Here is a 27,438-nt window from a genome sequence, read left to right on the forward strand (position 1 = left end):
TTTTGTCTCTCAAGTTCCATTAATGTAGAACATGAGTGTAAGAAATCATACTCCGTGTTTTGATAATTTCTTATTTTTACTTAAAGTTATTTTGAAGTATGTACCTTCTGTCCTTAATTCTGAGGGCATGGTTTTTGGGTGGTTTTATTTTTCTCTTTTTGTTTGTATTGTTTTGGGGAAATTTTGGAAGATCTCTGGACTGTTTTCTCATCATTCTTTGAACACTTCTTTACTTTCTGGCATACTAAGATATCCCAGACTCATTGTGAATGTTCCCTTTTCCGGTTCTAGAATAAACCCTTTCCCCTAGGAATCTTGCTTCCTTCTATTGCAGAGAATATTTACATATTCAACCAATTTACTGTGTGTAAAGTTTTATGTCTCCCAGTGTTTTGTAATCACAGATAATACTGCAACAAAATAACTTTGTTACAGATGTGTTTTTAGAAATTATGAGTATCTTCGGGGTAAATTTTTGGAAATGAGATTTCTCGGTCAAAGTGTAAATGTGCATGTCATTTTGTCATATATTTCCATTGGAATTCTGTATTTCATATGTAGATCTTACACAATTTTGTATATCCACTACAAATATCTGAAAGTGCCAGTTTCTATTTAATTTGGGCAAGAGGGTATATTGCCAGACTTCTGAATTTGTGTTAGTCTGGTAGGTAAAAAATTATACCTAGTGTAGCTTTACTTTATATTTCTCTAATTATGTGTAAAATTAAACATCTTTTCATGTGTTTAACAGCTATATTATTTTGAGGACCTTTAAGGTGAATTTTACTTTGTGTTTTCTTATTCATTTAAAATTATACCTGTTAGAAATAAAAGATATTACAATGGGAAAGGAGGAAGTAAAATGGTCTTTGTTTGTAGATATTACAGTCTTATACATTGAAAACCCTAAAGACTATACCACAAACCTGTTAGAACTAATAAATTCAGTAAAGGATACAAAAGCAACATAAAAAATCAGTTGTGTTTCTATACACTATTAATAAACTATTAGAAAAAGAAATAAAGGCAATAACCCAGTTTACAATAGCATCAAAAAAATAGTTAGAAATAATTTAACCAAGGAGGTGAAAGATCTGTACGCTGAAAAGTTGTAAAACATGGATGAAAGAAATTGAAGAAGACACAAATAAATGGAAAAATATTCTGTGCTTATGGGTCGGAGGAGTTAATGTTGTTGAAATGTCCTTAATCCCCAAAGCCGTCTATAGAGTCAAAGCAGTCCCTATCAAAATTCCAATGGGAGTTTTCACAGAAACAGAACAAACAATCCTAAATTTGGATGGAACCACCAAGTCCCCAAATAGCCACAGTTGTCTTGAGAAAGAAGAACCAGGATGGATACATCAAATTCCTGATTGCAAACTTGACTGTAAAGGTAAAACAATCAAAACAGTATGGTATGGCATAAAACAGGCACGTAGACCAATAAAACAGAATTGAGAGCCCAGAAATAAACCTATGCATATATCATCAATTAACATTTGACAAGAGAGCCAAGAATAGTCTTTTCAGTAAATGGAATTGTGGGGCACCTGGTTGGCTCAGTTGGTTAAGTGTCCAATGCCAGTTCAGGTCATGATCTCATGGTTTGTGAGTTTGAGTCCCACATTGGACTCTGCACTGCCAGTGCATAGCCTGCTTGGGATTCTCGCTCTGCCTCTCCTTCAAAATAAATAAACTTATAAAAAAATAATAAATGGTGCTGGGGAAGCTAGATAGTCACATGCAAAAGAATGAAATTGGACCTTTCTCCTATACCACTCACAAAAGTTAATGCAACAAAAGTAAAAATAAAAAGATTCTGCATAGAAAGAAACATTCAACAAAATTAATGCGTAACCTTGGAATGGGAAAAAATATTTGCGAACCATCTATCTATAGTATTCAAAATATAAGTAACCCATACAACTCAATAGCAAAAAAACAATCTAATAAAAAATGGGTAGAAGATCTGAGTACAGTTTTCCAAAGAAGACATAACACATGGCCAACAGACACGTGAAAAGATTCTCAACATCACTAATCATCAAGAAAATGCAAATCAAAACCACAATGATATATTATTACTTCGTACCTATTAGAATGGCTGTTATCAAAGAGACAAGAGATAACAAGTGTTGGCAAGGTTTTGTGGAAAAGAGAGTTCTTATATACTTTTGCTGAGTGAATATTGGTACAGCTACTTTGAAAACCAGCGTGGAATTTCCTTAAAAAATTAAAAAAATAGAACTACCATATGATCCAGCAATCCCACATCTGGATATATATCTGAAGGAAATGAAATCATTATCTTGAAGAAATATCTGTACACTTGTGTTCATTGCAGCATTATTTACAATGGCCATGATTTGGAAATAACCTAAGCATCCATCAATGGATGAATGGATAAAGAAAATTCCGTGTACATAATGGAATATTATTTGGTCATAAAAAAGAAGGAAATCCTCCCTTTTGTGACAACATGAGTGGACCTTGAGTGCATTATGCTAAGTGAAATAAGTCAGACAGAGAAAGACAAATACCGTATGTTCTTACTTATATGTGGAATCTAAAATGGCCAACTCATAGAAATAGAGATTAGAATGGTGATTACCAGAAACTGGGAGGTGATGAGGGTGGGAGAGAAGCGAGGAGATGTTGATCAAAGGGTACAAACTTCCAGCCATGAGATGAATAATTTCTGGGGTGTCATGTATAGCATGTGAATATATTTAATAGTACCATGTTATATACTTGAAAGTTGTTAAGATAGTAGATCTTAAATGTTATCACCACAGGATAAAAAGGACCATGATGTGAGGGGATATGGAAGTGTTAACTGGCCTTATTGTGCTAATCACTCTGCGGTATGTACATGTATCAAATCATTATGTTGTACACCTTACACTTGCGTATATTATGTGTTACTAATATCCCAATACATCTGAAGAAAAATAAGTAAATATATAATTACACCTATCAGAATACAGTCAACTCTCTGCTGAAATAGTGTAGTGATACAGATAATTTTCAACACAACCTATTTGAAGGGACATACTGAACACGAAGTAGAATGAAATATTGGCTATATTATATATGCTACATAGGGATCAAAAGTAATGAAAAGTGTTTTTTTGTGAACCAGCCTTATTGTTTAGTAGTCACATAATAAGCATACTGTAACTAGAACCTGTATAACTAGATTTTCAACTATATATATTTTAAGACAGTAATTCTTAAGTCTGAATGTAGAGTCAATCCTGCTATAAAGCTTGATTTAAAAACATGAATTTGTTCCAGTGCAACTGATATATTAGAGAACACTTTGAGCATAATGTGATTTTGTATTTATGCACACGTCTGGAAGAAACACTTCCAAGAATGCTTAAAACTACCCAGATGAACAGAACTGCTTAGGAATATATAAAACTCACATAGGCACACACACACTCACATAGTCATTTATATTAGCTACCTCTGTTCATGTCTTGTGTTATGAACCACACCCATCCACATGTGATATTGCAGCTTTCTGTCAGAATTCAGATAACTCTTTCTACCACTTTACAAAAACTTAATCTGCAGTTCTTCTGCCACCTACTTTTGATAAACAAACCTCCAGTCTTTTCAAGGTGAAGTGCCATATATATTATAGTACTTATATATTTTGTAACGATTTAATAAATCTAAAACCAAAGCAAAGCTTTTATTAGGTTTCTGTCTTTTTAAAAATGTGTCCCTGATAAATTTTTTGACTGTTGTGCATCTAACACCATTTTTAAAAATAAGCTCTGTGGTTTTTAATGTGTGATTTTGCATAGCCCAGTGATGATTGGGGACACAGATGTTTTGTTAGAGCAGAACTGGTATATTAGAATTACTTGGGAGCTTTGAGATACTGATGCTTGGACCGCATCCAAAACCTATTAAATCAGAATCTCTGGTCATGGGATTCAAGATTTGATATTTTTAAAAGGCTGCCAGGTGATTCTTATTGCAGGCAGAATTGTGAACCACTGACCTGGGCAAACTAGAAAGCTTTGAAGAAAATGTAGAGACAGGCTCTTGTGAATGAGAAGTACTTTGCACTTGCAATTCAGTCTTTGAAATTCTCAATTTTAGGGAAATTTAATGACTTGTCTCCTGGATTTCTTTATCTCATAAGGACTCAAAAATTCCAAAAACATTCTTATGTAATAGACAGACTCTGAATAAAAACTGTTGTTTCAGATAACTATTTATTTTGAATTATTATGTGGCACAGAAACTATGCATTTTTCATGGAATTTTATTGTTGTGTCTTAAAAATATTCAGGCTGGAAAGAAAGCAAGTTGGAAGATACGATCTGTAGGGAAGGCCTATTTATAACAACTATTATTTAGGTATTTCTCAACCTTGAGTCATTTTGTTGATTATTTCCAATGCTTTACTGTAATTATAGCTACAGTAGTAGTTTGTTCTTTGACTCGGTGTTCCAGGATAAATACTTTTTGGTACAATGAACTCAGAACTTTAAATTACTTCCTATTTATGTAATGCTGATTTACCTCACCGCACAACTGCTAGTTCAAAGGTGGAAAGCATGATTTGCTTTTCTAAAAGGTATAATTTTCCCCTATAAGTAGGGAAAATTCAAAACTCAAAACTTGAGTGAAGTGTTTACTTTTTTAAAATATTGTATATTCATCCTAATATAGCTGGTAGTATTTACCTTTGTTGGTTTCCTAAGAGTCAAATAGGCGTTTTAAGATTTATGCTAATTATTTTGGAAATGTGTGATGCTATGTCATGTATGCAATGTAGCATATGATCACCCTCTTTTTTTTTTAGAGGGATATAGGAGAGAATAAAATTTCTGTAAATGGAATCATTATTCCTCTTTTTCATTGTGAAATATGAGATGCATTTATTTCTAGGAATAATTTTTGGACACAAAGTGACAATATAAAAATTAAATTTAGGAATATAGAAAATCCTTTGAAAAGTACATTTCAGGTAAAAAACAGTATTTTATAATGTAATATTAATATTCAGTTTATACATTAGGATTCTGAAAAACGTTCTAAAACTAAAAGTCTCAAACTGGTAATTTTATTTCCTTGGGATGGGGAAATGTGTATTATATGTATGTTTATCTTAAAGTAGTGCTATTTCTAGTTATCCAGTGTGGTGCTGCTGTTGATTAGACAGGAGATGATGATTTATTTCCTAATTGTTCTGCTTAAGGAGATTTTAAGTGTAGGTCATTATTTTAGTTAGAAAGCCAAATATTGTGTGAGGCCTCTTTTATTTTTACTTTCATATCAAGAATGACTCACTGGCCTAGAAGGACTTCTTCACTTTAGGTTACTCATCCTGCAAAGTAGGTTGCCTGAAGTGGTAGATGGGTTTTCCTTGTGGCTCTTGGCCTCTAATGATAAAGTTCCTAATAAAGATTAATTAATGATTACTGTGTAATATGTAACCAGTTTATAAAATACTCTCATTAGTTTAGCTTAGATAGTGATTCTTTAGATGCGTGTATTTTGGAGATCTAGGAAAAGATGAACATAGTCTTTTAGATGCAGGTGTCTTTAGATTCCCATACTTCCGCATCCTCCAGCATCTTAGGTTGTTTTGGATTTAGCACATTAAGAGGTAGATTTATTAGGTGTATGACCTTGACAGACTATTTATTCTGACATCATTTATAAGATGAAGATATTTGCCTCAGAGTGTTGATATAAGGAGTATATAAGATTAAGCCTGTAGTATAGAAGACGTAGGTAGTGTTCAAGAAGAGGAGCAGAGGGTCATCTAGACAAGCAAGGTTAGTTTTAATAGGGATGAAGTTTGGGAGAAGTAGGGGAGACCATAATTCCTCTTCTTGGTTTTGTGTTACACAGGTTGTGAGAGAAGAAAACCGCATTTATTTCACAGAGTTTCAGAGAGAGAGAGGGTCCTAAGTATGCAATCTGGTTCATAACTTCTGGGAGCAAATACAGAATTTTAACTTTTTTCCCCAGAAATTTATATGAGGGTTTTTTAAAAAAAGATTAGATTGAGCAGTAGCTGGAAGTGTTGGTTGGATTTGGGGATGAAGAGGAAGTTAGCTTATACAGAAATGTCAAGCTGAAAGAGCCAGTCAAGGAGATTTTGGGGATACAGGAAATAGGGGATAAAAGAACAACTGCTTTGGGAACAGGAATGGGATGCAAGGGTTTGGATAACTGGAATATCACACCGAAGCCAGAGGGGAGTAGGCAAGCATTTCCAGAAGTCTTACTGTGATTTATTGTTTTCTTTAAAATATCCAAATAGGTCAGCCCTGTATTAACAAAAAACCACTAGAGCTGGATCAACAAAGTAATCTTCTATGGACATGAGCTCTAAAACTCAAGGAGCTTATGAGGATGACGGTATAGAGCGAAGTAGCTGAGTAGAGAAAAATCAAATGATGCAAGGGCTGGAGGAGACTGCAGTGGTCTTGAACTCAGCACCTAACTTTTGGTAGGAGAAACTGCTGAGGTTATGTGATTTGCTTCTGAAGCGCAAAGGTGACTGTGGCCTGTTATCATTCTGGATCTTGTCCTGGAAGAACAAGAATTGTGGCTTTTAAGTTCGAGAACAAAAGCAGATGAAGGGTACTGAATCTAAGAAGGTGGAAGAAAAAGTAGTGAGAAAGAAAAGGTAATGTAGTTTCCTTCCTGGCCTGACCTGTGTCTAGATATCTAGACTTACTCTTTTTAGTAGCAATAGCAATAGCAATATTTTGGTAGTCATGCGGTTTCTGTAAATGGCTATCTTCTAAGACTGGGCAATGAGTGAGCTGATGTAGCTCAGCCATCTTTTGGAACCCAACTATTGACTTTATTTATATTGATTATTTTGATTTTATTTTATCTTAATATTTATTTAATTATTTAATTATTTTTTGTTTACCTAGTATTTTTATTTGGGATTTGTTTTGGTTATTGCAGAATTTTTGACAGTCTTAGAATTTATAGTACTTGAAGTAACAGGGCTTGAAAGTTTTGACCCTTCCATTGTTAGAAAGGCTTTACTTAAATAGAGAAGCCGAAATTCCCCTAAGGTTGAAGGACATATTTACTGCAGATAATCCATCCTTCCCTGACTCACCAAATAACTTCAGTTTTTGGTTCTTTAAAATCTCCCATCAGATGGGAACATACCTGCTGTTCTAGATACTGAGATAACCTATGCAGGGAAAGAGACTAGTGTATTCCTCTTCCCTTTACAGGGGAGGAAATTTTAAATGCTATAAGAAAAAATCAGATATCCATGAACTCATGAAATCATTTATAAAATTGACTGGGCTTTGCATATATAACTAGCTTATTTTATGAAGATTATTATATTATCATTATGAAATGTTTGAAATGTTCTGAAGCCATTTGCCTCAGATGTGGTACTGACTGTGGGGTTTTTTTTTTTTTTTTCATGATTCTTGTTTGGATTCATTGAAGTTTTTGAATCTGGATTTTTTGGTTTTCATTGAGTTTTCAATATTTTCAGCTATTATTTCTTCAGACACTTTTCCTATCCCTCCTGTCTCCTTGGAAGTCCCTAATTACACATATATTAGATGTCTATAAAGTGTTCTGCAGCCCAGTGATACTCTGTTTATTTATTTGTACATTCTTTTTTCTCTCAGTTTCATTTTTGATAGTTTATATGGCTTTGTTTTGTTGATTTTTGTTAGGCACCACAGTTAAGTTAGTTGGAAAGAGTTTGATCCTTTTGGATCTTGATTTTAATTTCCTTAGGCAGGGTCAGAGCAGTGTTAACTCTGGGGCTAGTGACTCCTCACTACCAGAGCTCTAGCCAGTACCCATGAATTACAAGTTTTTGGCGGGTGGCTGGGGAGAATGCAGTAGCCCTGACGATATGTGAACAGCAGGTACTTTTCCTGTAATCTTTTCAGCTAGTTTTCCCTCAATTCATGTATTTCGTCATAGGCATGCATTGATCAGTTTTTGAATACCAGAGTGGGGTCACTGCAGATCTCCAGGCTTCTCTGTGTGCCTCCATCCTCTCCCGGAGTCTGTGCCTTGAACTCTAGCTGCCTTGTTTTTCTCAGATTCTCAGCTCTGTCTCCTCAATTCTGGGATTCTGCTCACACCCCCTTTGTTTTCTCCTCCCTTGCTGCAGAGTCAGCAAGTCAGGGCAGTTGTAGGGTTCACCTTGTTTTGTTTTTGTTTTTCCCCTCAGTCATCACTTCATATCTTTCATTGCCTGCTTTCCAGTATCTTGAAAATGGTTATTTCTTATATTTTGCCCTTTCCTTTCAGGTAAAAGAGCAAATTTGGTCCCTGTTATTCCTTCTTGGCTGATTTTATTTTAAAATATTTTCCTAAATGCTTTTTATTTTTCTTCTGGTAAGGTGTAATTAGTATTTATAAAATCAGACTATTTATTTAGAATTGAAGATAATTCAGATCGGATGAGGCTTTGCATTATTACTAAAACAAAACAATACAAGCAGTATGAAGCCCAGAGAGTTTTCTCTTTGACTTTTAATTTGCCCCCTTTAATGGCCATGTCACTTCTCTGCTGAATCTTGTCTAATTGGACACTGTAATTAGTAGAAAGTCAAACTTTTTACTATGACTTTTAAGTTTCTACTTGTTCTGGACTTACATTCTGATTTTCTCCTTGCACTTCCCTTAGGAAAGTAACTCCAGGCAGAAAAGTGGGGCAATTTCAGGTCTTTCACTTTTCTTTGGGGTTCCAATCCTGTGCTGCCTGTTATCCTGTATCTAAAAACAGTTTCATATATTATGCTCAGTTTTCTAGTTTCAGTGGGAAGATGAGTTTGATTCCTGTTACTCTGTCAAGACTGGAAGAAGTCCCGTACTTTTGTTGCTATTTTCTCTCCTCTTTCTAGGATTCTTCGTAGCACAAAGGAATCATGATCAGTGATTACTGGTTTATTTTGGCTCATTTCTGAATATCTGCTAATATGCTTGATTAATTTATTAATTCTAAATTACTAATACATAGAAATATAAGCAGTTCTGGCAGGATCTGTACTTCATATTTCATACCTGTTTGCTACTGTATATGCCTTAATGGAATAAAGTGGAAATATTCTATCATTTAATTAAAAATTAACAGACTTTATTTCCCCAAAGTAAGTTCCACTAATATTTACTTTCCTTATGGAAGAGCTACTAATATTTTCCTATTATCTTTGAGTGGATATTGTTTTATATTTTCTCACACTACCAAGTAATGATAAAAAAAAATAACTCACCTTGTCCTGTATTATGTTACCTTTTTTTTTAAGTATTATTTTTGGGGAGGAAATACCAACATTTCTCTTTTTTTAAGGGTTATTTATTTATTTTGATAGGGAACAAAAGAGCATATGAAAGCACTTGTTGGGAAGGGTATGAGCTGGGGAGGGCCAGAGAGAGAGAGAGGGAGAGAGAGAGAGGGATAGAGAGGATTTCAAGCTGGCTCCACCCTGTCAGCACATGATCTCACAAATCGTGATCATGATTGGAACCAAAATCAAGAGTCAGAGCTTTAACTGACTGAGCCACCCAGGCACTCCTGTATTATTTTACTTTAGATATAATTTTGGCTTCTAGTGTGATGATGGATTCCTCTTATGCATGAGAGCTATGATTTAATTTCATGGAAGCATCCGAACTAAATTTGGAGTGACACAATTGAAGCTGGTGTTTCATATTTTAGGAAGCTCTATATTTGGAAGTGCTATTGTAGTGTTAGGTCACAGTGTGCATGTATTTTGAACAGCTTGTGGATGGAACTTGACATAGTACATAAATCATTTTGTTTTTGATTAGTTCTGATGTTAAAATTTTCCCAAGGCAATTCAGGTTTGAAGACAAAAAGAATATTGTTTTTTATCTTTTTCACATTTTACATATAGTCATCTTTATTTTTTCGTTATTTTTTTTTTTTTTGATGCATAAGCCTATACAAGATGTTTGTTTATCTTCTAGAAATAGCATTGTACTCTGTAAACTATTTTGCAGTTTGACTTTTTAACCTAATTATATACCTTGGACTTTCTCTATAGTATTTCATATGAAATTACCTTTATTTAAATTTTTTTTTTTTTATGTTTACTTATTTCTGAGAGACACAGAGAGACAGAGCACGAGCTGTGGAGGGGCAGAGAGAGAGAGGGAGACACATATTCCAAAGCAGGCTCCAGGCTCTAAGCTTTCGGCTCAAACCCATGAACCAGGAGATCATGACCTGAGCCGAAGTTGGTCCCTTAACTGACTGAGCCACCCAGGAGTCCCTGAAGTAACCTTAAGTTTTAATGGCTGCATTTCACTATAATTCTTTAATTTCTTATTGATGGACTCTTTTTGTGGTTAAAGCTGTGATAAATGTCCTTATAAATATAATCTGTATACTCGAGCAAATTTTTGTGTGAGGTAAATTCCAAGAAGTAGAGTTCCTATGTATAAAGTTTAGCTTCCTTAATATTTTAATAATTTACCTTTCTGCTGACTGTGTTAGGGAACCAGTTTCCCCAAACTCTTAGCTATAGAATGTATTGTTTTATGTAATTTTGTCAGCCTGATACATGAAAAACAAAAATTCCAAATGGCTTTATTTGTATTTTTTTACTGTTAAAAAGGGTAAGCATCTTTCTTTAAAATAGTTTTACTCATTTTCTCTCTTTTAGAGGCATTTTAGAAACAACATTAAGTAACATTATTGACATTAAGTGGCCTTGTTTTCTTTGACTTTTATGGCAATACTTCTATATATAACTATTAAATATGCATGTTTGAAATGCCCCCAAACTGATTATGAGATTATTTTTCTTTTAATGGACCATTTATTAAAATTGGCATTTATAAGAGAATTTATTCTTGTGGTATCTTTGCCACTTTTGATGTCTCTGTTATGGTGATTTTAGAAACTTTTTTATTCTCAGTGCTTAGAAGCATTTTAGGTAGTACAAAAGGTGTCTAATTCATAAAGGTTTGAAATTATTTATTAGCAAAACATTTTGCGCTTTGTTTCTTAGACATATTTTATTGATAATTGGTTTATGATAACCATGTAGTTCATGGTTATTGGTCTCTTTGAATTTGCTGTGTGTAAAAGTTAGGATTCATTTAGAAAAATAGAACTTACACTAGGTAGCTTGTTTCTTTCTTTCTTTTTTTTTTTTTCAGTCTTTCTGTTTTTCAGTAGGTAGGGTTTGATTTGGAGAAATACGTCTACAAGTTTTGGGGTATGGGAGGTAGGTGAAATAGGTGAAAGAAATTAAGAGGTACAAACTCCCAGTTATAAATTAAGTCAGTTACAGGGATGTACAGTACAGCACAGAGATATACTCACTACTATTGTAAATAATACCCTTGGATGGGGATAACTTGGTGACTCAGTGAAGCATTGCCTTCAGCTCAGGTCACTAAGTCACGGTTTCATCAGTTCCAGCCCTGCACTGGGCAATCTGCATTGACCGCAGGGAGCCTGCTTGGGATTTTCTGTCTCTTTTTTTCTGCCCCTCCCCCATTCATGCATGTGTTCTCTCTCTCTCTCTCTCTCTCTCTCTCTTTCTAAATAATTAAAATAATAATCTTGTATAGTGACAGTTAGAAACTACACTTGTGGGGAGCATTTCTTACTATATTTAAAGTTGAATTACTATGTTATATACCTGAAACTAATATGTCAATTAAAGATAACAAAATGATATTTAAAAAATAAGCTAACAAAAGATAGCTTAATAGGAGAAAAACACTTTTTCTCAAAGATTTTATAATTTTGTCTTAATCTTTGGTTATTTCTTATTTCCTAGACTTTAGAAACTTTATTTTCTTTTTTCCCCATTATTGTCAATTCTCCCTTTTAATATTATTAACAGTACTTTTTCTATTTTTGTTTTTGACTAATAAATTCTTTTTGTTTTTTTCTTTTCAATTCCTTCTTTGTATTTTCCTTAGATTTTTCAGTGTTCTTGCTTTCCCATATTCTAAAATTGAATGTTTAATAAATTTATTTTTATTCTTACTAAAAATAGAAGTGTAAAGTTTGTGAATCTTTCAGCAAATTGAGCTCTATATCATAGAGTTTGATAGTATTTTATTTACTGTTATTTTTAGGTCTTGGATTAGTTTTAAAACCTTTACTGTTGTCCTTTCCATTTTTTAGGAAAGATTTAATAATTTTTTCTTAAAAAATTCTGTTAGTGATTATTTCTTTGCTTTTTTTTTCCTTGTAAGAGACTAGCTAGAAAGTATAGTTACTATGTACTATTTTCTCTTCTTGAAGAAATTTATAAAATTTTTTGTAGCTCAATATTACTTAATTTTTAAGAACATTTCAATAGATTTGGGGCACCTGACTCAGTCATTTAAGTATCCGACTCTCAATTTCAGCTCAGGTCATGATCTCATGGTTTGTGGGATTGAGCCCTGCATCAGGCTCCACGCTGACAGCACAGAGCCTGCTTGGGATTCTCTCTCATCCTCTCTCTCTCTCACTTTCTCTCAATAAAGAAACTTAAGAAAATGAATATTCCACAGATTCTTTAAAAATACATATCTCCTATACCTGTGGGATATGTAGCGTTTTATATATAATAGTAGATCACATGTATTTATTATTAAATTACGTACCCAGATACTCTGCATTATTTATTTTTAAAATTTATCTGTCATAGGTAGAGAAGAGTACATTTAATTCTCCCATTACTTGTGATTTCTCATTTCATTTTCTGTTTTACTTTGTGTGTTTTGATGTACTATTTTCTGGAATGAAAAGATTCATGACAGTTATGTATTTGTTGTAATTGATATTCTTTTGCATCATAATGTGCACTTCTTCATTTCAAATTTTGTGTCTGGAGTTCAATTTTAAATCATTTGAACATAATGACTACTAAATCTTATTGTTTATATTTTTCTGGGGGGGTTTTACTTGTCTTGTTGTTGTATGTTATTTTATTTTACTGATGTTTCTTATTTACTGCCTAGAGTGAAGTTCCTCTCTTCTCTTTGATAATGTTTACATGAATTTTCATAGATGTTTAACAGATAATATTTTCAAATAGTGTTTAACAGATGTGTTTAGTATAATTTTTATTTTGCAGCTCATTTTTAATTGTCAATAATTTTTTGTTTCTTTTGCTTTCTTTCTTTTTTTAATGGGCAATGTTAACTTTCCTCAAAAAGTACTTTAGATAACAGTCTAAATAGTAGTTTTTTTCCTAAACATTCACTTTCTTAACTTTTGAAACTTAAAATTTTAAATTTAGGTTCATATTTATTTACAAACTTTAGATGTAGAGCTGTCTATGCATTCTTTTATTTGAAAAGTGGGAAAATGGGCATAATAACACTTTTCTTATCAAATTCTCATTCCTGATTTCAGTCACTATCCTTTAAGATTTTTGCCTAGTTTTTTTATAGTTAGATTATTACTATATTCACATTTTATAGCTCTTGTCTCAATAGTTAGGATATATTTCTATTCTGTTTTATAAACTTAACTACAGTGGTTTTGTTTAAACATTGTGTTATTGTTCTTTGCTTTGATTATTTTTATTTGTTAATATTTCTTAACTCATCTAGCATTCAGCATCAGTGTGTAACTAGTAGTAAAATCCCATTATGAAGAATACTATGGGGGCGTCTGGGTGGCTTAGTCGGTAAGCATCTGACTTTCCCTTAGGTCATGATCTCGCGGTTCGTGGGTTCGAGCCCCGCGTCGGGCTCTGTGCTGACTGCCAGCTCGGAGCCTGGAGCCTGTTTCAGTCTGTGACTCCCTCTCTCTCTGACCCTCCCCTGCTCACGCTGTCTCTCTCTCTCTCTCCTAGAAATAAAAAATTAAAAAAAAAAAAGAATACTATGAACAAAATTATTAGCATTACACAGGATTCTGTATAAAAAGAAGTTCGAATCCATACCCATGGCCTGTAGTGTTTTATTTATTAGGTTACAAAGAATTATGTTCCACAAATTATCCAGATCAACAGATAATTTATCTATGTCCTGGCCATTCCTATGCCATATGGAAAGAGCTGTATCTGCAAAGTGCTATACTAGTTTTATTGCAAATGTGGAAGGACACTTTTACTTTTGTTTGTTTCTTTATCAAGCATCTGTTAACATTTTACTCTTCTCTCTTTATAACACATATTCTAGTCACCTATATAATTCAAACTATATACTGTCCAAACATTTTCTTGCCCAGTCACGCATTTCTCTTATGCATTGCTTCATAATTGCATTATATGCTGCCCTTATTCCTCTCTTGCAGTATCAGTTGAAGATCTGTTAATTTTTCTTTCTCTGTCACAGTTGGCATTGCTCTCATGCTGTCTAATTCTGTTTATAAATAATTAAAAAATCTTTTAATGGCATGAATTTAATCCATGGTTTTCTTTTATATTTGTGCCTCCCTGCCTCCATCCCTCCCTTCCTTTCTTCTTTCAAAGAATAATTAATGGCTCTTTAAGGTTTTACAGTAAATACCTAAATTAGTCAGGAAAGAGTTATGGCACCACCCTCATTGAGCTTGTATTCTGGTTGGGGAGAAAGAAAAAAACCAAACAAGTATACATACAGATAAATTCATTGTTTTAAGTGGTAAGAGAGAGAATAGGAAGGATTACACCTACATCAGGTTTTGCTGCTTCCCGAAGGAAGAGATGGATCTTGCCATGTGAAGGAGATGGTGATCTTTCAGAGTGAATGTTCTGGAAACTGAAGGACAGCAGTGGTTTATTTATTTAGTTGGATAGAGAATAGCAAAACATGAAGTTGGAAGGATAAACAGAGGATAGATAATCTGAGACAAATAGGTTTTAGAAAGAAGTTTGGATTTTTCTGTAAGTGGGAAGGAAAGACAATGTAGGGTTTTATGCAGGAGAATTACAATTTCTTTTCATACTTTAAGGGCAGTGGGTTGGAGAGGAGCATGAGTAAAAAAGAAGACACCAATTTGGAGGTGTTGTAATAATTAAAACAGAGATATTCATCACCTCCAGAAGGGTTGGCAGTGGAGATGGAGAGAAATAGGTGGATTTGTGGTAGACTGTAGAGGGAGAATCAGAAAAATTGCTGATAGATTGTTGGGAAGGATGACCTGAACTTCAGAAGAACAGGGACGTTTTTAGGAAGAGAAGGAACATTTATTAGTAGTATTAGGATATTGGGAATGGGATAAAGCCAGGTTTTTGTAAAAGCTAGAAGACAGGTGGGAAGTCCTGATAAGAGATGTAAGAGGTTTTCTAAGGAGTTGTTGAGGGTACAGAATTCTCTAGAGTGCCCTGAGAATATTTGGAAGTATTGAGGGTAATATACGATTGGTAATTGGGATGATGATATATATCTTGGGAGGCTTGGACTTCCCACCGTGACTACAGTAAACAGGGCTATTAGGCAGGATGAGATGTGCCTTTATGGGAGGAGGAGGTCAATATGTCGTAGTTCTCTCGCCTTTAATGTTGGCTTCCAAGAAGGCTACTTTCCTAGGCTGCAAAAATTCCTACGTAAAATTGCAAAAATTTATTGCTATGAAGCACTTAGAAAATATTTAATTTTTGAAGATAGAGAATGAATCACTGATTTCTCTCTCTCTCTCTCTCTCTCTCTTGGTGGTTTTAACATTCTGTATTTGCTATAGAATGTTTTCCTGAAATTGTAATTTTTAGAGTGAAAATATAAAATGAAAGAGGCAAAGTCACAGAAGTGAGTAGGATATTTAGTTAGTTTTAAATTATTGTTTGTATAGTTTTATATTTTTTACCATTTTCATCTTTATTAAATTTTATATTTTAATGGAAGAGATATATCAGTTTTAAATTGTTTTGTGATATTAGGAGCATATTATTATTACTTAGATTTTTGAATTTGAAAGTAAATATGATGATTTCATACGTCACATTTTATTCAATGTTCATAATGCATTTGATAACTAAGAAGGACCCTTCTCCCTAAAAAAAGTGTACTTAAAGGTTAATTTAAAAAAATATGTATTACAGTTCATCAAAAACAAGATTACCAAGTTAGACCCTGATGAGTTATGACTATGACTAAGAATTTGATTCCTTTCGGCTATTATTTTGATTTAGATGCTTATTAAATATTGATTAAGGATTATATCAGAACATTAGCCAGTGGAGAATAATTCTGTTCATTCACAGATCAAAAGTAATAGCATAGAAAATTATTCTAATATTCAGTAAATATCTGAAATCATACCTTGTCTACTTTTTAATCTTTAATGTGGATCTTACTTGACATGGTATATCTCCAACACTTGTTTCTGAATAGAATTTTGAAGGTCTGTAGTGAAGAGTATTCCTCCATTACTTCTTTTTAGTATCTAGAAATTTGAATGTCTATTAACAAATGACTTGTTCCTTCAGCAGTACCCATATGCTCCCTTGCCCCCAGCCTCACTGTTGTGTGTGTCTGTAATAGATGGAATGTGTTGTGCTGGAAAAACTATTGAGAGCTAATGGTATTTACTAAGAAAAGAGAATTGTTGAAAATCCATAGGCAGCAAAAGAATAGCAAGTTCAAAGATTGAGAAGGAATTTTTAGGAAAAGAAGACAAATTGGTATGTTGGAATATGAGAAGTCATGCAAACCAAAAAAGAAGAGTTTCAGGAAGAAGTGAGTCAGCAAGATCAGATGCCACAGCGAAGTACTAAGAATAAAGATGGGTGAATATCTGTTACATTTGACCATTAGGAAATAGTGACCTTCCTGAGGCATTAGTATTGTGTAGTCAGAAGGATTAGATCAACATGTCAAGAAGTGATAAAATGAAGACTGCAAGTGTGAACTCTCAAAGAGCCTTAATCCCTTTCTTTGAATACTACATAGTCTCTGATTACTAAATTTTGAAGCATTTGTACTTGAAAATGTTAAATATGAACCATTCATAGCTCATGGCACAATTGCTGGCATTTTATATTAATGTAATAATTTGTGTAAGTAAAACTAAATATTTAACGTTCCTGAACACTTAAGGGACAGCTAAATGGAAGCCTGTAATACAAGTACTAATTTTTTCTCTTTCTTTTTTTTAAGTCTTGGCTACTTATGATTCATCAGACAGAGCAACTTAGTAGAATAATGAAGACACATGCAGAGGACCTAAATTCTGGACCCTTACACAGGCTTACCATGATGATCAAAGACAAGCAACAGATGAAGAAAAGTTTTATAGGTGTTCATCAGCAGATAGAGGCAGAGATGATCAAGGTTCGTCTTTCTATTCTGGAATTCTTTTTTTAATTTGATTTTAAAACTGAAATATTTTATCTTATTCAACTTATAAAAATTGTCAGTCATCATTTATTATTAGTAATAGGTTTTCGTGTCTCTAATAAGTAATATTTTATTCTTATTGACTATAAAACATTATTGATTATAAGCTGTACTGTTGCTTTATGTACTCTTCTAAAAGAAAAGTGCTTTCTTATTGCTTCTAATTTTTATTTTTTACTTACTGCAGTAGCCCTTTTAAGTTTTATTATTTTATTTTTTACTATGTATATAATAGAAAAGAAAATACAAGCAAAATAGATTAGTTATGATGTTTCTAAATTTTCATCACATTTTTGTCTTTCAGGGGGTTCTTTTTAAAATGTTTTTTATTATGAAAATTTCAAATGTACAAAAGGAGAGAGAATAGTAAAACAAACTCCCATTGACTGATCCACCCATATAGTCAAAGTTTTTTTAAATCTGTACCCACCTACTTTTTTTTAACACACTGAATAATTTAAAAAATTCCAGATATCATTGTATCTGTAACTATTTTAGTATATATTGCTAAAATAAATATTCTTAAAAATAACTATATTATCATTAATCTACCTAAAAATAACAGTAATTCCTTAATGTTATTAAATATTCTGACTGTGCTCAAATGATTGTTTTTTAAATGTTTTTTCCAGATGGTTCATTTGAATCATGACCCAAACATGCATTTGAATAATTTTCTTTTAATCTGTAGGTATCTCACCCTCCCATTTTTATAAAGTTTATTTATTTATTTTGAGAGAGAGCACATGCACTTGCAAGCATGGGAGGGGCAGAGAGAGAGGGAGACAGAGAATCCCAAGAAGGTTCTGTGCTGTCAGTGCAGAGCCCACTGTGGGGCTTCATCATACAAACCCTGAGATCATGACCGGAACCACAGTCAAGAGCTGGACACTTAGCCGAATGAGCCACCCAGGGACCTACCACTCTCAACCTTTTAAAAATGCTATTTATTTGTGAAAGAAACTGTGTAATTTGCTCTATAGAATTGAATTTCCTTAACTTTTGATTTTATTGTTAGCATCTTGTGATGTGATTTCACATATTCCTTCATCCTGCAATTTTTCTGTTAACTAGAGATTAATTAGATCTAGAGGCTTGATAACATTCTGTTTATTTATTTTGGGCAGGAATACATGATAGGTGCTGGTATAGGTACCTTTCAAAGATATCTAATGTCTTCTTGTTTATCTCTTTGTGATGTTAAACTTGACTAATAGGTTCCAGTGCTGCTAGCTTGATCAACCTATAAAATAAGTTTCTCTTCAGACATTTACCTAACAGTTTTAGAAACAATTGATATTCACTGATTAGATCCATTATTTTTCTAGGGGTTGTCAGATGGCAGTATTTTACTTCTATCATTCCTAATAAGATTGGTAGCTACAATTTTTCAATAAAAAGTTTTCTTGTATCAACTACTTGACTACCTTGAGGTATATATAGTTCATATACAACAGTCAGGATAAATGCTTGCTTTGTACAGTTAATTAGCCAGTTTGGAGAACAATGAATTGATTCTTTAGCAACTTGAGAAGTTAAGACTTCAGTTTCCAGCCTGGCATGTAAGGCATGTAAGACGATTGGACGTTGTAGCTCAGTCCCAACAGAGTTAAAATTTGAACACATTGAAAAATCACCCAACTGTTCTTAGATCCTTAAGAGAAGTGATGTGACAAGGCAAATGGCCCCCTCTAAAATTGATGAGACAGACAAGCGAATACAGAGAATCACAACTTAACAGAGCAAAAGCCTCTTTGGGAAACAGTACTGGTTATAGAAAAACGTGGACTGTAACTAGCAAATTCTGGATGCTCAGTGTGAACAACTCTGACAGAACCTCCAGGAGGAGACAGTTATTGAGAGGCCTCCATACTTCTATGAGTTTTGCCTCCCAGACCTCTACTGGGTTCTCACAGTGATTATTGGAGAAAAATCTCATGCATGCTCCAGGATGGGGGAGGGGGAAAGGAAGCATTTTGATATATGTCAAAGCATTCTGTTCTTAATAAAGTCTGCTTTGAGGAGAAACTGTTTACCTGTGACCTCACTAATCTGGGGCAAGGGGGATTCGTAACTCCTGCCCCGTCTGAGTGGGGAGTGTGCTAGTCAGCTTAGTAGCACATATGAAGTTCGCAGCCAGAGGCAAAGGCTCAATAAAAGACTGAGACCTAACCAGAGGGTTTAAAAATAATAAGGGATACCAAAAGCCAAACATGCACACTTGGAAGAGACAGAACAAGCATCAGAACCGGATGCAGCAGGGATGTTGGAATTATCAGACCAGAAATTTAAAACAACTATGAATAATATGCTAGGGGCTCTAATGGATAAAGTAAAAAGTGTGAAAGAACAGATGGGTGATGTAAGTATAAAGATGAAAATTCTAAGAAAGAACGAAACGGAAATGCTAGAGATCTAAAATACTGTAACAGAAGTGAAGAATGACTTTGATGGGCTTACTAGGAGATTAGACACAATTGAGGAAAGAATCTCTGAAGTTGAGGATATATCAGTAGCAGTCTATGAAACTGAAAGCAGTGAATAAAGACTGAAAAAAAAAAGAAACAGAATATGCAAGAACTGTGGGGTAACTACAGAAGGTGTAACATATATATAATGGGAATACCTGTAGGAGAAAAAGGAGAGAAAGGAACAAGAAATATTTGAAACAATAATGACTGAGAATCTCCCCAAATTAATGTCAGACTCAAACAGCGGATCCAGGAAGCTCAGAGAACACCAAGCAGAATAAATAACCAAAAAACTACACCCTAGACATGTCTATTTTGAACTACAGATAATCAAAGATAAAAAATCCTGAAAGCCTGAGTACAAAAGCACCTTACCTATAGAAGAACAAACATAAGAATTACATCTAACTTTTCCACAGAATCAAGTAGGCAAGAAGGGAGTGGAATGAAATGTTTAAGTGTTGAGAGAAAAAACCCACTATCCTAGAATTCTGAGCTCTGTGAAATTATTCTTCAAAAATGAAATAAAGACTTCCTTTGACAAACAAAAATTGAGGAAATTTGTGGCCAGTGGACTGAGAAGGACAATAATATAGGTCAGAAACTCACATCTACATAAAGAAAGGGAGAGCAGTGGGGAAGGAATGTGAAGGTAAAATAAAACTTATTTTTCTCATTCTAAATTTAACATGTAACACTTTAATGAGAATAAAAACAGTAACAATATTTGGCTATGTACAGTCATGAATATATCTTGTGCGTGTACATATTTATAGTTTATGTATGCTTATATATAAGTGAAATGATTGGCAGCAATGATATAAGGGATGGGAAGGAGGAATTAGGATTGTTTTCTTATTGTAAGAAATTCATGTGGTATAGTGGTCTTTGAAAGTAGGCTTGTATTAGTTACAAACACATATTGTGAACTCTAGGGTGCCTACTAGAAAAAGTTTAAAAAGAAATATAACTGATACACTAAGAAATAAGAGAGGATGGAATTGTATAAAATACTGCCTTAAAACTACAGAAAAATAGAAAAAGAGTGTAAGACGAAAAGGACAAATAACAAGGAAAACAAATAGGAAACTAACAAATAGTGGTATTTCTTAATCAAAGTATATGAATAAGTACTTTGAAGGTCAGTGGTCTAAACGAGCCTATTAAGGGACTGTTATTGTCAGAGTGGGTTTACAAACAAGATCTAACTATATGTTGTCTAAAATAAACTCATTTTAAATATTAAGACACATATAAATTGATAGTAAATGGATGGAGAAAGATATACTATGCTAATCCAAATCAAAAGAAAGCAGAAGTTAACTATATTCATTTCAGACAGAGCAGACTTCAAAGCAAGGAACCTTCTTGGAGATAAAAGGGGAACTACATAATGATAAAGGAATCAGTTCTGCAAGAAGACATAACAATCCCTAAGTTGTGTAAAGCCCTGCAACATAATATCAAAATACTGTTGAAACTGCAAAAACTGATAGAATTTCAAGGAGAAATAGATGAACGTTCTATTACAATCAGAGACTTCAGTATACCCAATCAGAAATGGAAGACCCACCAGGCAGAAAATCAGTAAGGACATAGGTGAAAGTAATAATACTATTAATCATTTAGATATAATAAACGCCTGTGAACTATGTCAACAACAGCAAAATACCCATTCTTTGAAGCTCAAGTGGAAGATTCAACAGATAGACCACATTCTAGATTAGTAACACCTTAATAAATTTAGAAGAATAGAAATCATCCAGTGTCTGCTCTGAGACCACCGTGGAAATAATTAGGAATCAGTAATAGAAAGATAGCTGGATCATAGTGTAGTTCTATTTTTAACTTTTTGAGGAACCTCCTGTTTTCTAAAGTATCTGTACCAGTTTGCATTCCTACCAACAGTGTAAGAGTGTTCCCCTTTATCTGCATCCTTGCCAGCACCCTTTGTTTCTTATGTTGTTAATTTAGCAATTTTCCCTGATGTGAGGTGATATCTTATTGTAATTTTGGTTTGCATTTCCCTGATGATGAATGATGTTGATCATATTTTCATGTGTTTGTTGTCCATCTTTATGTCTTCTTCAGAAAAGATTAAACAACATACTTCTAAATGGCAAGTAGATCAAAGAAGAAATCTTAAGAGAAATAAAAAATATTTTGAACTAAATGAAAATGAAACTAAAACATATCAAAGTTTATGGAATGCAAAAGCAGTGTTTAAATGGAAATTTACAGCATTGAATGCATGTTAGAAAAGAAAAAAAAAAGATCTAAAATCAATCATCTAAACTTCTACCTTGGGACGTTAGAAAAAAAAGAAAGAGCAAATTGAGTCCAAAGTAAGCAGAAGAAAGGAAATAATACAAATTAGAGTGAACATCAGTGAAAGTGAAAACATGAAATCAATTGAAAAATCAACAAAACCAAAACTGGTTCTTTGAAAAGATCAATAAAATCAATAAGCTTGTAACCAGGCTAACTAATAAAAACAATGTGGGTACAAATTAATAGTATCAGAAGTGAAAGAGGGGAAGTCACTATATAGTCCATATAAAAGGGTAATGAGGGAATACTGTGAACTCTGCCCACAGATTTGATTACCTTTGAGAAATTTGCCAATTCTCTGAAGAACACAGTCTACTAAAAACTCAGACAAGAAGAAATAGTCTGAAAGGACATCTATCTATTAAAGAAATTGAATCAATAATTGTTCCACTTCCAAAACAGAAAGCTTCAGGCTTAGTTGGTGAATTCTATCAAAGATTTAAGGAAGAAATCATACCATTCTCTACGAACTCTTTCAGACAAGGAGATTGAGGGATACTTCCTAACTCACTCTATGAGACAGGATTACCAAACCAGAGAAGATATTAGAGGGAAAGAAAACTTCAGACCAATATCTGTCATGAACATAGACTCAAAAATCCTTAACAAACTATTAGGAAATCAGATCTAACAATGTATAAAAAGAATTGTACATCATGACCAAGTGCGATTCATATCAGATATGCAAGTCTGGTACAACATTTGAAAATTAGTGGAACCCATTACATGAACAGATTAAAAAAAGAAAAATCACATAAGCATGCAAAGAGATGTAGAAAAAGCACTTGCCAAAATTTGACAGAGTCCAGTACCCATTCATGATAAAAACTCTCAGTAAGCTAGGAAAAAAGAAAACCTTCTTTAACTTGATAAAGAATATCTACAGAAAACCTACAGCTAACCCCATGCTTAATGGTAAGAAAATCGAAACTTTCCTGTTAAGATCAGAAGTAAGGCAAGAATGTTTCCTCTTACCTTCACTTGTTAACATCATTCCAGAAGTCGTAGTCAATGCAATAAACAAGAAGAATAAAATATATACAGATTAGGAATAAAGAAATAAAGCTGTCTTTGTCTATGTAGAATTGTCTATGTAGAAAATCCAAGAGAGTCAACACAAAAACTTGGAATTAATAAGTGATTTTAGCAAGGTTACAGGATACAGTGTTAACCTACAGAATTCAGTTACTTTTCTATATATCAACAATAAACAAGTGGAATATGAAATTAAAAACAATGCCATTTTCATTAGCACCTCCAAAAATGAAATGCTTAGGTATAAATCTAACAATGTGTGTATAAGATCTATAGGAGGAAAACAACTCCAATGAGAGAAATCAAAGAATTGAAATAATTGGAGAGATATTCCATATTTGTGGATGAGAAGGCTCAATATTGTCAAGATGTCAGTTGTTCCCAGCTTGCTCTTTAGATTTAACACAATCCCAATCCACAAGGGTTTTTTTTTGGGGGGTGGGGGGGGATATTGAGAAACTGATTCTAAAGTTTATATGGAGAGGCAAAAGACCCAGAATAGTCAAAAGAATATTGACTATGGAATATTATTTAATGCTCAAAGAAAGGAGCTATTAAGCCACAAAGAGATATGGAGGAAACTTACGTATTACTAAATGAAAGAAAACAATCTGAAAAGGGTACATACTGCATGTTTCTATTATATGATAAATAGGTGGAGCACAGAGGATTTTAGGAGACTGAAACTACTTTGTATGATACAATAATGGTGGATATATGTTGCTTTATTTGTTCACATCCATAGCATGTACACTAGGAATGAAACTAATGGATGTTGGGTGATAATGATGTGTCATTGTAGGTTCATCTACTGTAACAAATGTACTCCCTCTAGTGGGGGATGGCTGTGTATCAGAGTGTATAGAAGGTGTATGGGAAATCTATTTTCTATTCAGTTTTGAATAGAAACTAAATCTGCTCTAAAAATATATAAAGTCCATTAAAAAAGTTAATTATTGAGTTTTTAAAAAAAATGATTCACATTCATTTATGTCTTTATCATACCTGTTGAATTTTTGGTTTATTTTGTATAATGTTACCCTCTGTGCCATCAAGAACAATTACGATGCAGAGATTGTTAAAAGTGGACTCAGGGATATTCTATCAAGTTGCTTATGCCCTTTTTGTAAGTTTTCGATGCTACTGATATCTTAGTCTTCTCAAAGGTATATTAGAAGTTTTTCAGATACCATCTCGGACTCTTATTTTGTCCCTTAAAGGGTATTTAAATGTGTTCTGACTACAGAATCAAGGACCTGCATTTGTGTAGTCTTTCTATAGATATAATAACCGAATTCATGTATGTATGTAATGACGACTGTCATGATTATTATGTAGCCAACAGTGATTGTTAGATATGTGTTCTTTAAGGTGGTGTTATAATATCTGAAAAACCCAAAACCCAAAACCAAATAAAACTCATGTTAGAACTGGTAAAATAAAACAACTCAGAGTTACTCTGTAAAATTAAAATAAATATTTTTTAGAAAAAATATTTTATGCATAGAGTATTAATCTACTGGTCTTTAAATTTTAGATGATGACAGCACTATTTCTTGATTTGCTTTTCTATTAAGAGATGTTTTTCTTTTTTCATATGGTGTTGAATTTATCATTGATTTTTAAACCAGTCTTTAATATATTGTCTATAATGTATATTAAGGAGCAACCCTGATCTATAAGCAATGAAAAAATGTATATCAGTTAATGCTTTGGGACTTAAGTTCTTGACAGATACAAATTTAAGCATTTAAAATTTGTTCTTCATTTTTTGTTTTGACAGGTCACAAAGACAGAATTAGAGAAATTAAAGTCCAGCTATAGACAGTTAATAAAAGAAATGAATTCTGCCAGAGAGAAATATAAAGAAGCTTTAGCTAAAGGTATGGCAAAATTATGAAAAATGTTTATTTTAGTGATTTTTATTCTTATCATTTGAAGATTGTCTTTGTACATAGCAGAATAATTACACTTAGACCAATTCACATTTAAAAAATATAAAAATATGTCAAAATAGACTAATTGTCAAACTGTTTATAAGTCTTTTTACTTTTTTATTTATTTTTTTGAAATGATGTAAAGTGTTTTTGAGTAGCTCATACGAAGTTGAATTATGTAGTACTTATAAATAGAATGCAGGGAATACTTAAAAATTTCTCTCTAGCATCAGATTTACTTATATAATTACTGAGTATAAGAAAGAAAAATAAGGTTGTATTTGTTTAGATACCTTTTTTAGCCTTTTTGCTTGTGGCATTTAAAAGCCAGTAAAATAGCCAGATCATTTTATACCATTATTTTGCCTTTGTAGCTTAATTTTATGTGCCTATATTGTCCTAACATTTTCATAAGAAGCTTTGGAAGCAAATAGGAAGAGAAACATATTATTTATGTTTGAAACAAGGATTATGGTTATTAGTCTTTAAATGTGAGTAAACAGTCTTCATATTTTGATTTTTTTAATGATAAAAGTTGGAGGTTTTTTAAAAAAAAAATCTTCCTGTCTAAATATAAGCATTATTAGTAACTCTATCTTCTTTTTCTTTTTACTAATGTATTTCTTTTGGTCTTTTCCTTGTGTATTACAGTCTTATTTTGTGGAGGTAAATGAAATAAACAGCTCTTCCATTTGAATATATCTTGCACAATGAAAACCCCATGTTTATGTTGTTAATCACAGTACACTGAAACAGACACTGCTTAACACGCAGTTCTCCCTCCTTCCCTTTCTTACTTCTTTCCTTTGTAATGATGTCGTTGATTTTGCTTTAAAAAATGAAATCTACTTCTAATGTCATAATAACATTTTAAATAGTTCTTGTACATAGTACTGACACTATGAAAGATTTTTTACAGGTAGTAATTGTTCTTTATTTTTTTTATTACTGTTAATCTAGATAAAATGCAACTTAGTATTGTATTAATAGTAGAAAGGCAGCTAGAAAATCTGAAGATTTTTTTGTTTTTGTTTTTTAGTAAAGTTTCTTTATTTATTTTGAGAGACAGAGAGAGGGAGCAGGGGAAGGGCAGAGAGAGTATAATCTCAAGTAGGCTCTGCACTGTTAGCACAGAGCCTGATGTGGGACTAGAACTCATGAACCTTGAGATCCTGACCTGAGCCAGAGTCAAGAGTGGGTTGCTCAACCAACTGAACCACCCAGGCTCCCCTGAAGACTGCAGGTTTTTTTCTTTTTTTAAGTTAAAAAATTTTTTTAAATGTTTATTTATTTTTGAGTGGGGGGAGGGGCAGAGAGAGAGGGAGACACAGAATCTGAGACAGGCTTCAGGCTCTGAGCTGTCAGCACAGCCTGATGTGGGGCTTGGACCCACTAACCGCAAGATCTGAGCCTAAGACAGATGCTTAACCGATTGAGCCACCCAGGCTCTCCCTGAAGACTGTAGTTTTAATTAGTCCCAAGAAATTTATTATTTGACTGAATCTCCTGAAATTAAAATATGTGAACTTACTTACATTTCTCCTTCTAAAGTTATTAGTGATAATATTTTCCTATTTTCAAGAATTTGATTACTGCTGTCAAGTCAACTTATAATATATGGAATATATATTTCTAAAATAACTTCTTATATAATTGTGTTTGATACATGACACATGTGAATTTCTCTTTTTAGAATCAGCACTGTCTTTATATTCTCATTTATGTGAAGAAGTATAAAATTATATTTTTGAATACTTTGTTTCTCTTATTAAACTTTTTAATGTTTGATATAGAAATAAATACGGTTCTTTTGTGAAGTTATTTACTCTTTGTAAGGATAGTATGATGGCATATCTTCCAACATTTGCAGACTTTGTGTTAGAACTTTAGGCCATTGTATAGGCCAGGCCAGGGCAGTTCTGAAGTGGGTTCTAGGGACAGCTAGGCAGTGAGAATGAATACCTTCAATCTGTTTCTGCTTTTATTTTTGAATTACATTTCTTGTAAGCAGCATATAGTCAGGTCTTCCTTTTTTAGCTTGTTAATTTCTACCTTTTAACTGGGATCATTCAAGTATATGTAATGTGACTTTGATAATATCATATTTAAATATTTCATTTTGCTCTTTGTTTTCTATTTTCCCATTTATTCTTTATTTTCCTTTTCATTTTATCTGCCTTCTTTTGGATGAATTGAAACATTTTCTTGATTCCTTTTTTTCTCTTTGTTGTCTTATTACCTATAACTTTTTGTTCTGTTAGGTTATCTTTAATTTACGATAGTATATCTTCAAGTGATATTATAATCCTTTGCTTTTAACATGGAACCCTTACAATAGTGTCATCTTCCGGTCTGTGTGTTATTGTTGTAATATA

General features: G+C 33.1%; 1 protein-coding gene across 2 annotated transcripts in view; it reads left to right on the forward strand.

The window, feature by feature from the left end:
- The window catches only part of FER (FER tyrosine kinase), a 413,835-nt gene that overhangs the window by 49,769 nt on the left and 336,628 nt on the right, over window positions 1-27,438 (forward strand). For both annotated transcript variants that reach the window (XM_077757162.1, XM_077757161.1), the window contains 2 exons: window positions 17,050-17,223; window positions 24,910-25,009. In XM_077757162.1, coding sequence (XP_077613288.1) covers window positions 17,050-17,223; window positions 24,910-25,009 — 274 coding nt within the window. The remainder of the gene's footprint in view (window positions 1-17,049; window positions 17,224-24,909; window positions 25,010-27,438) is intronic.

The sequence above is a fragment of the Crocuta crocuta genome, unplaced genomic scaffold, assembly GCF_008692635.1.
Source record: "Crocuta crocuta isolate KB4526 unplaced genomic scaffold, BGI_CrCroc_1.0 scaffold131, whole genome shotgun sequence".
Lineage (NCBI taxonomy): Eukaryota > Metazoa > Chordata > Mammalia > Carnivora > Hyaenidae > Crocuta > Crocuta crocuta.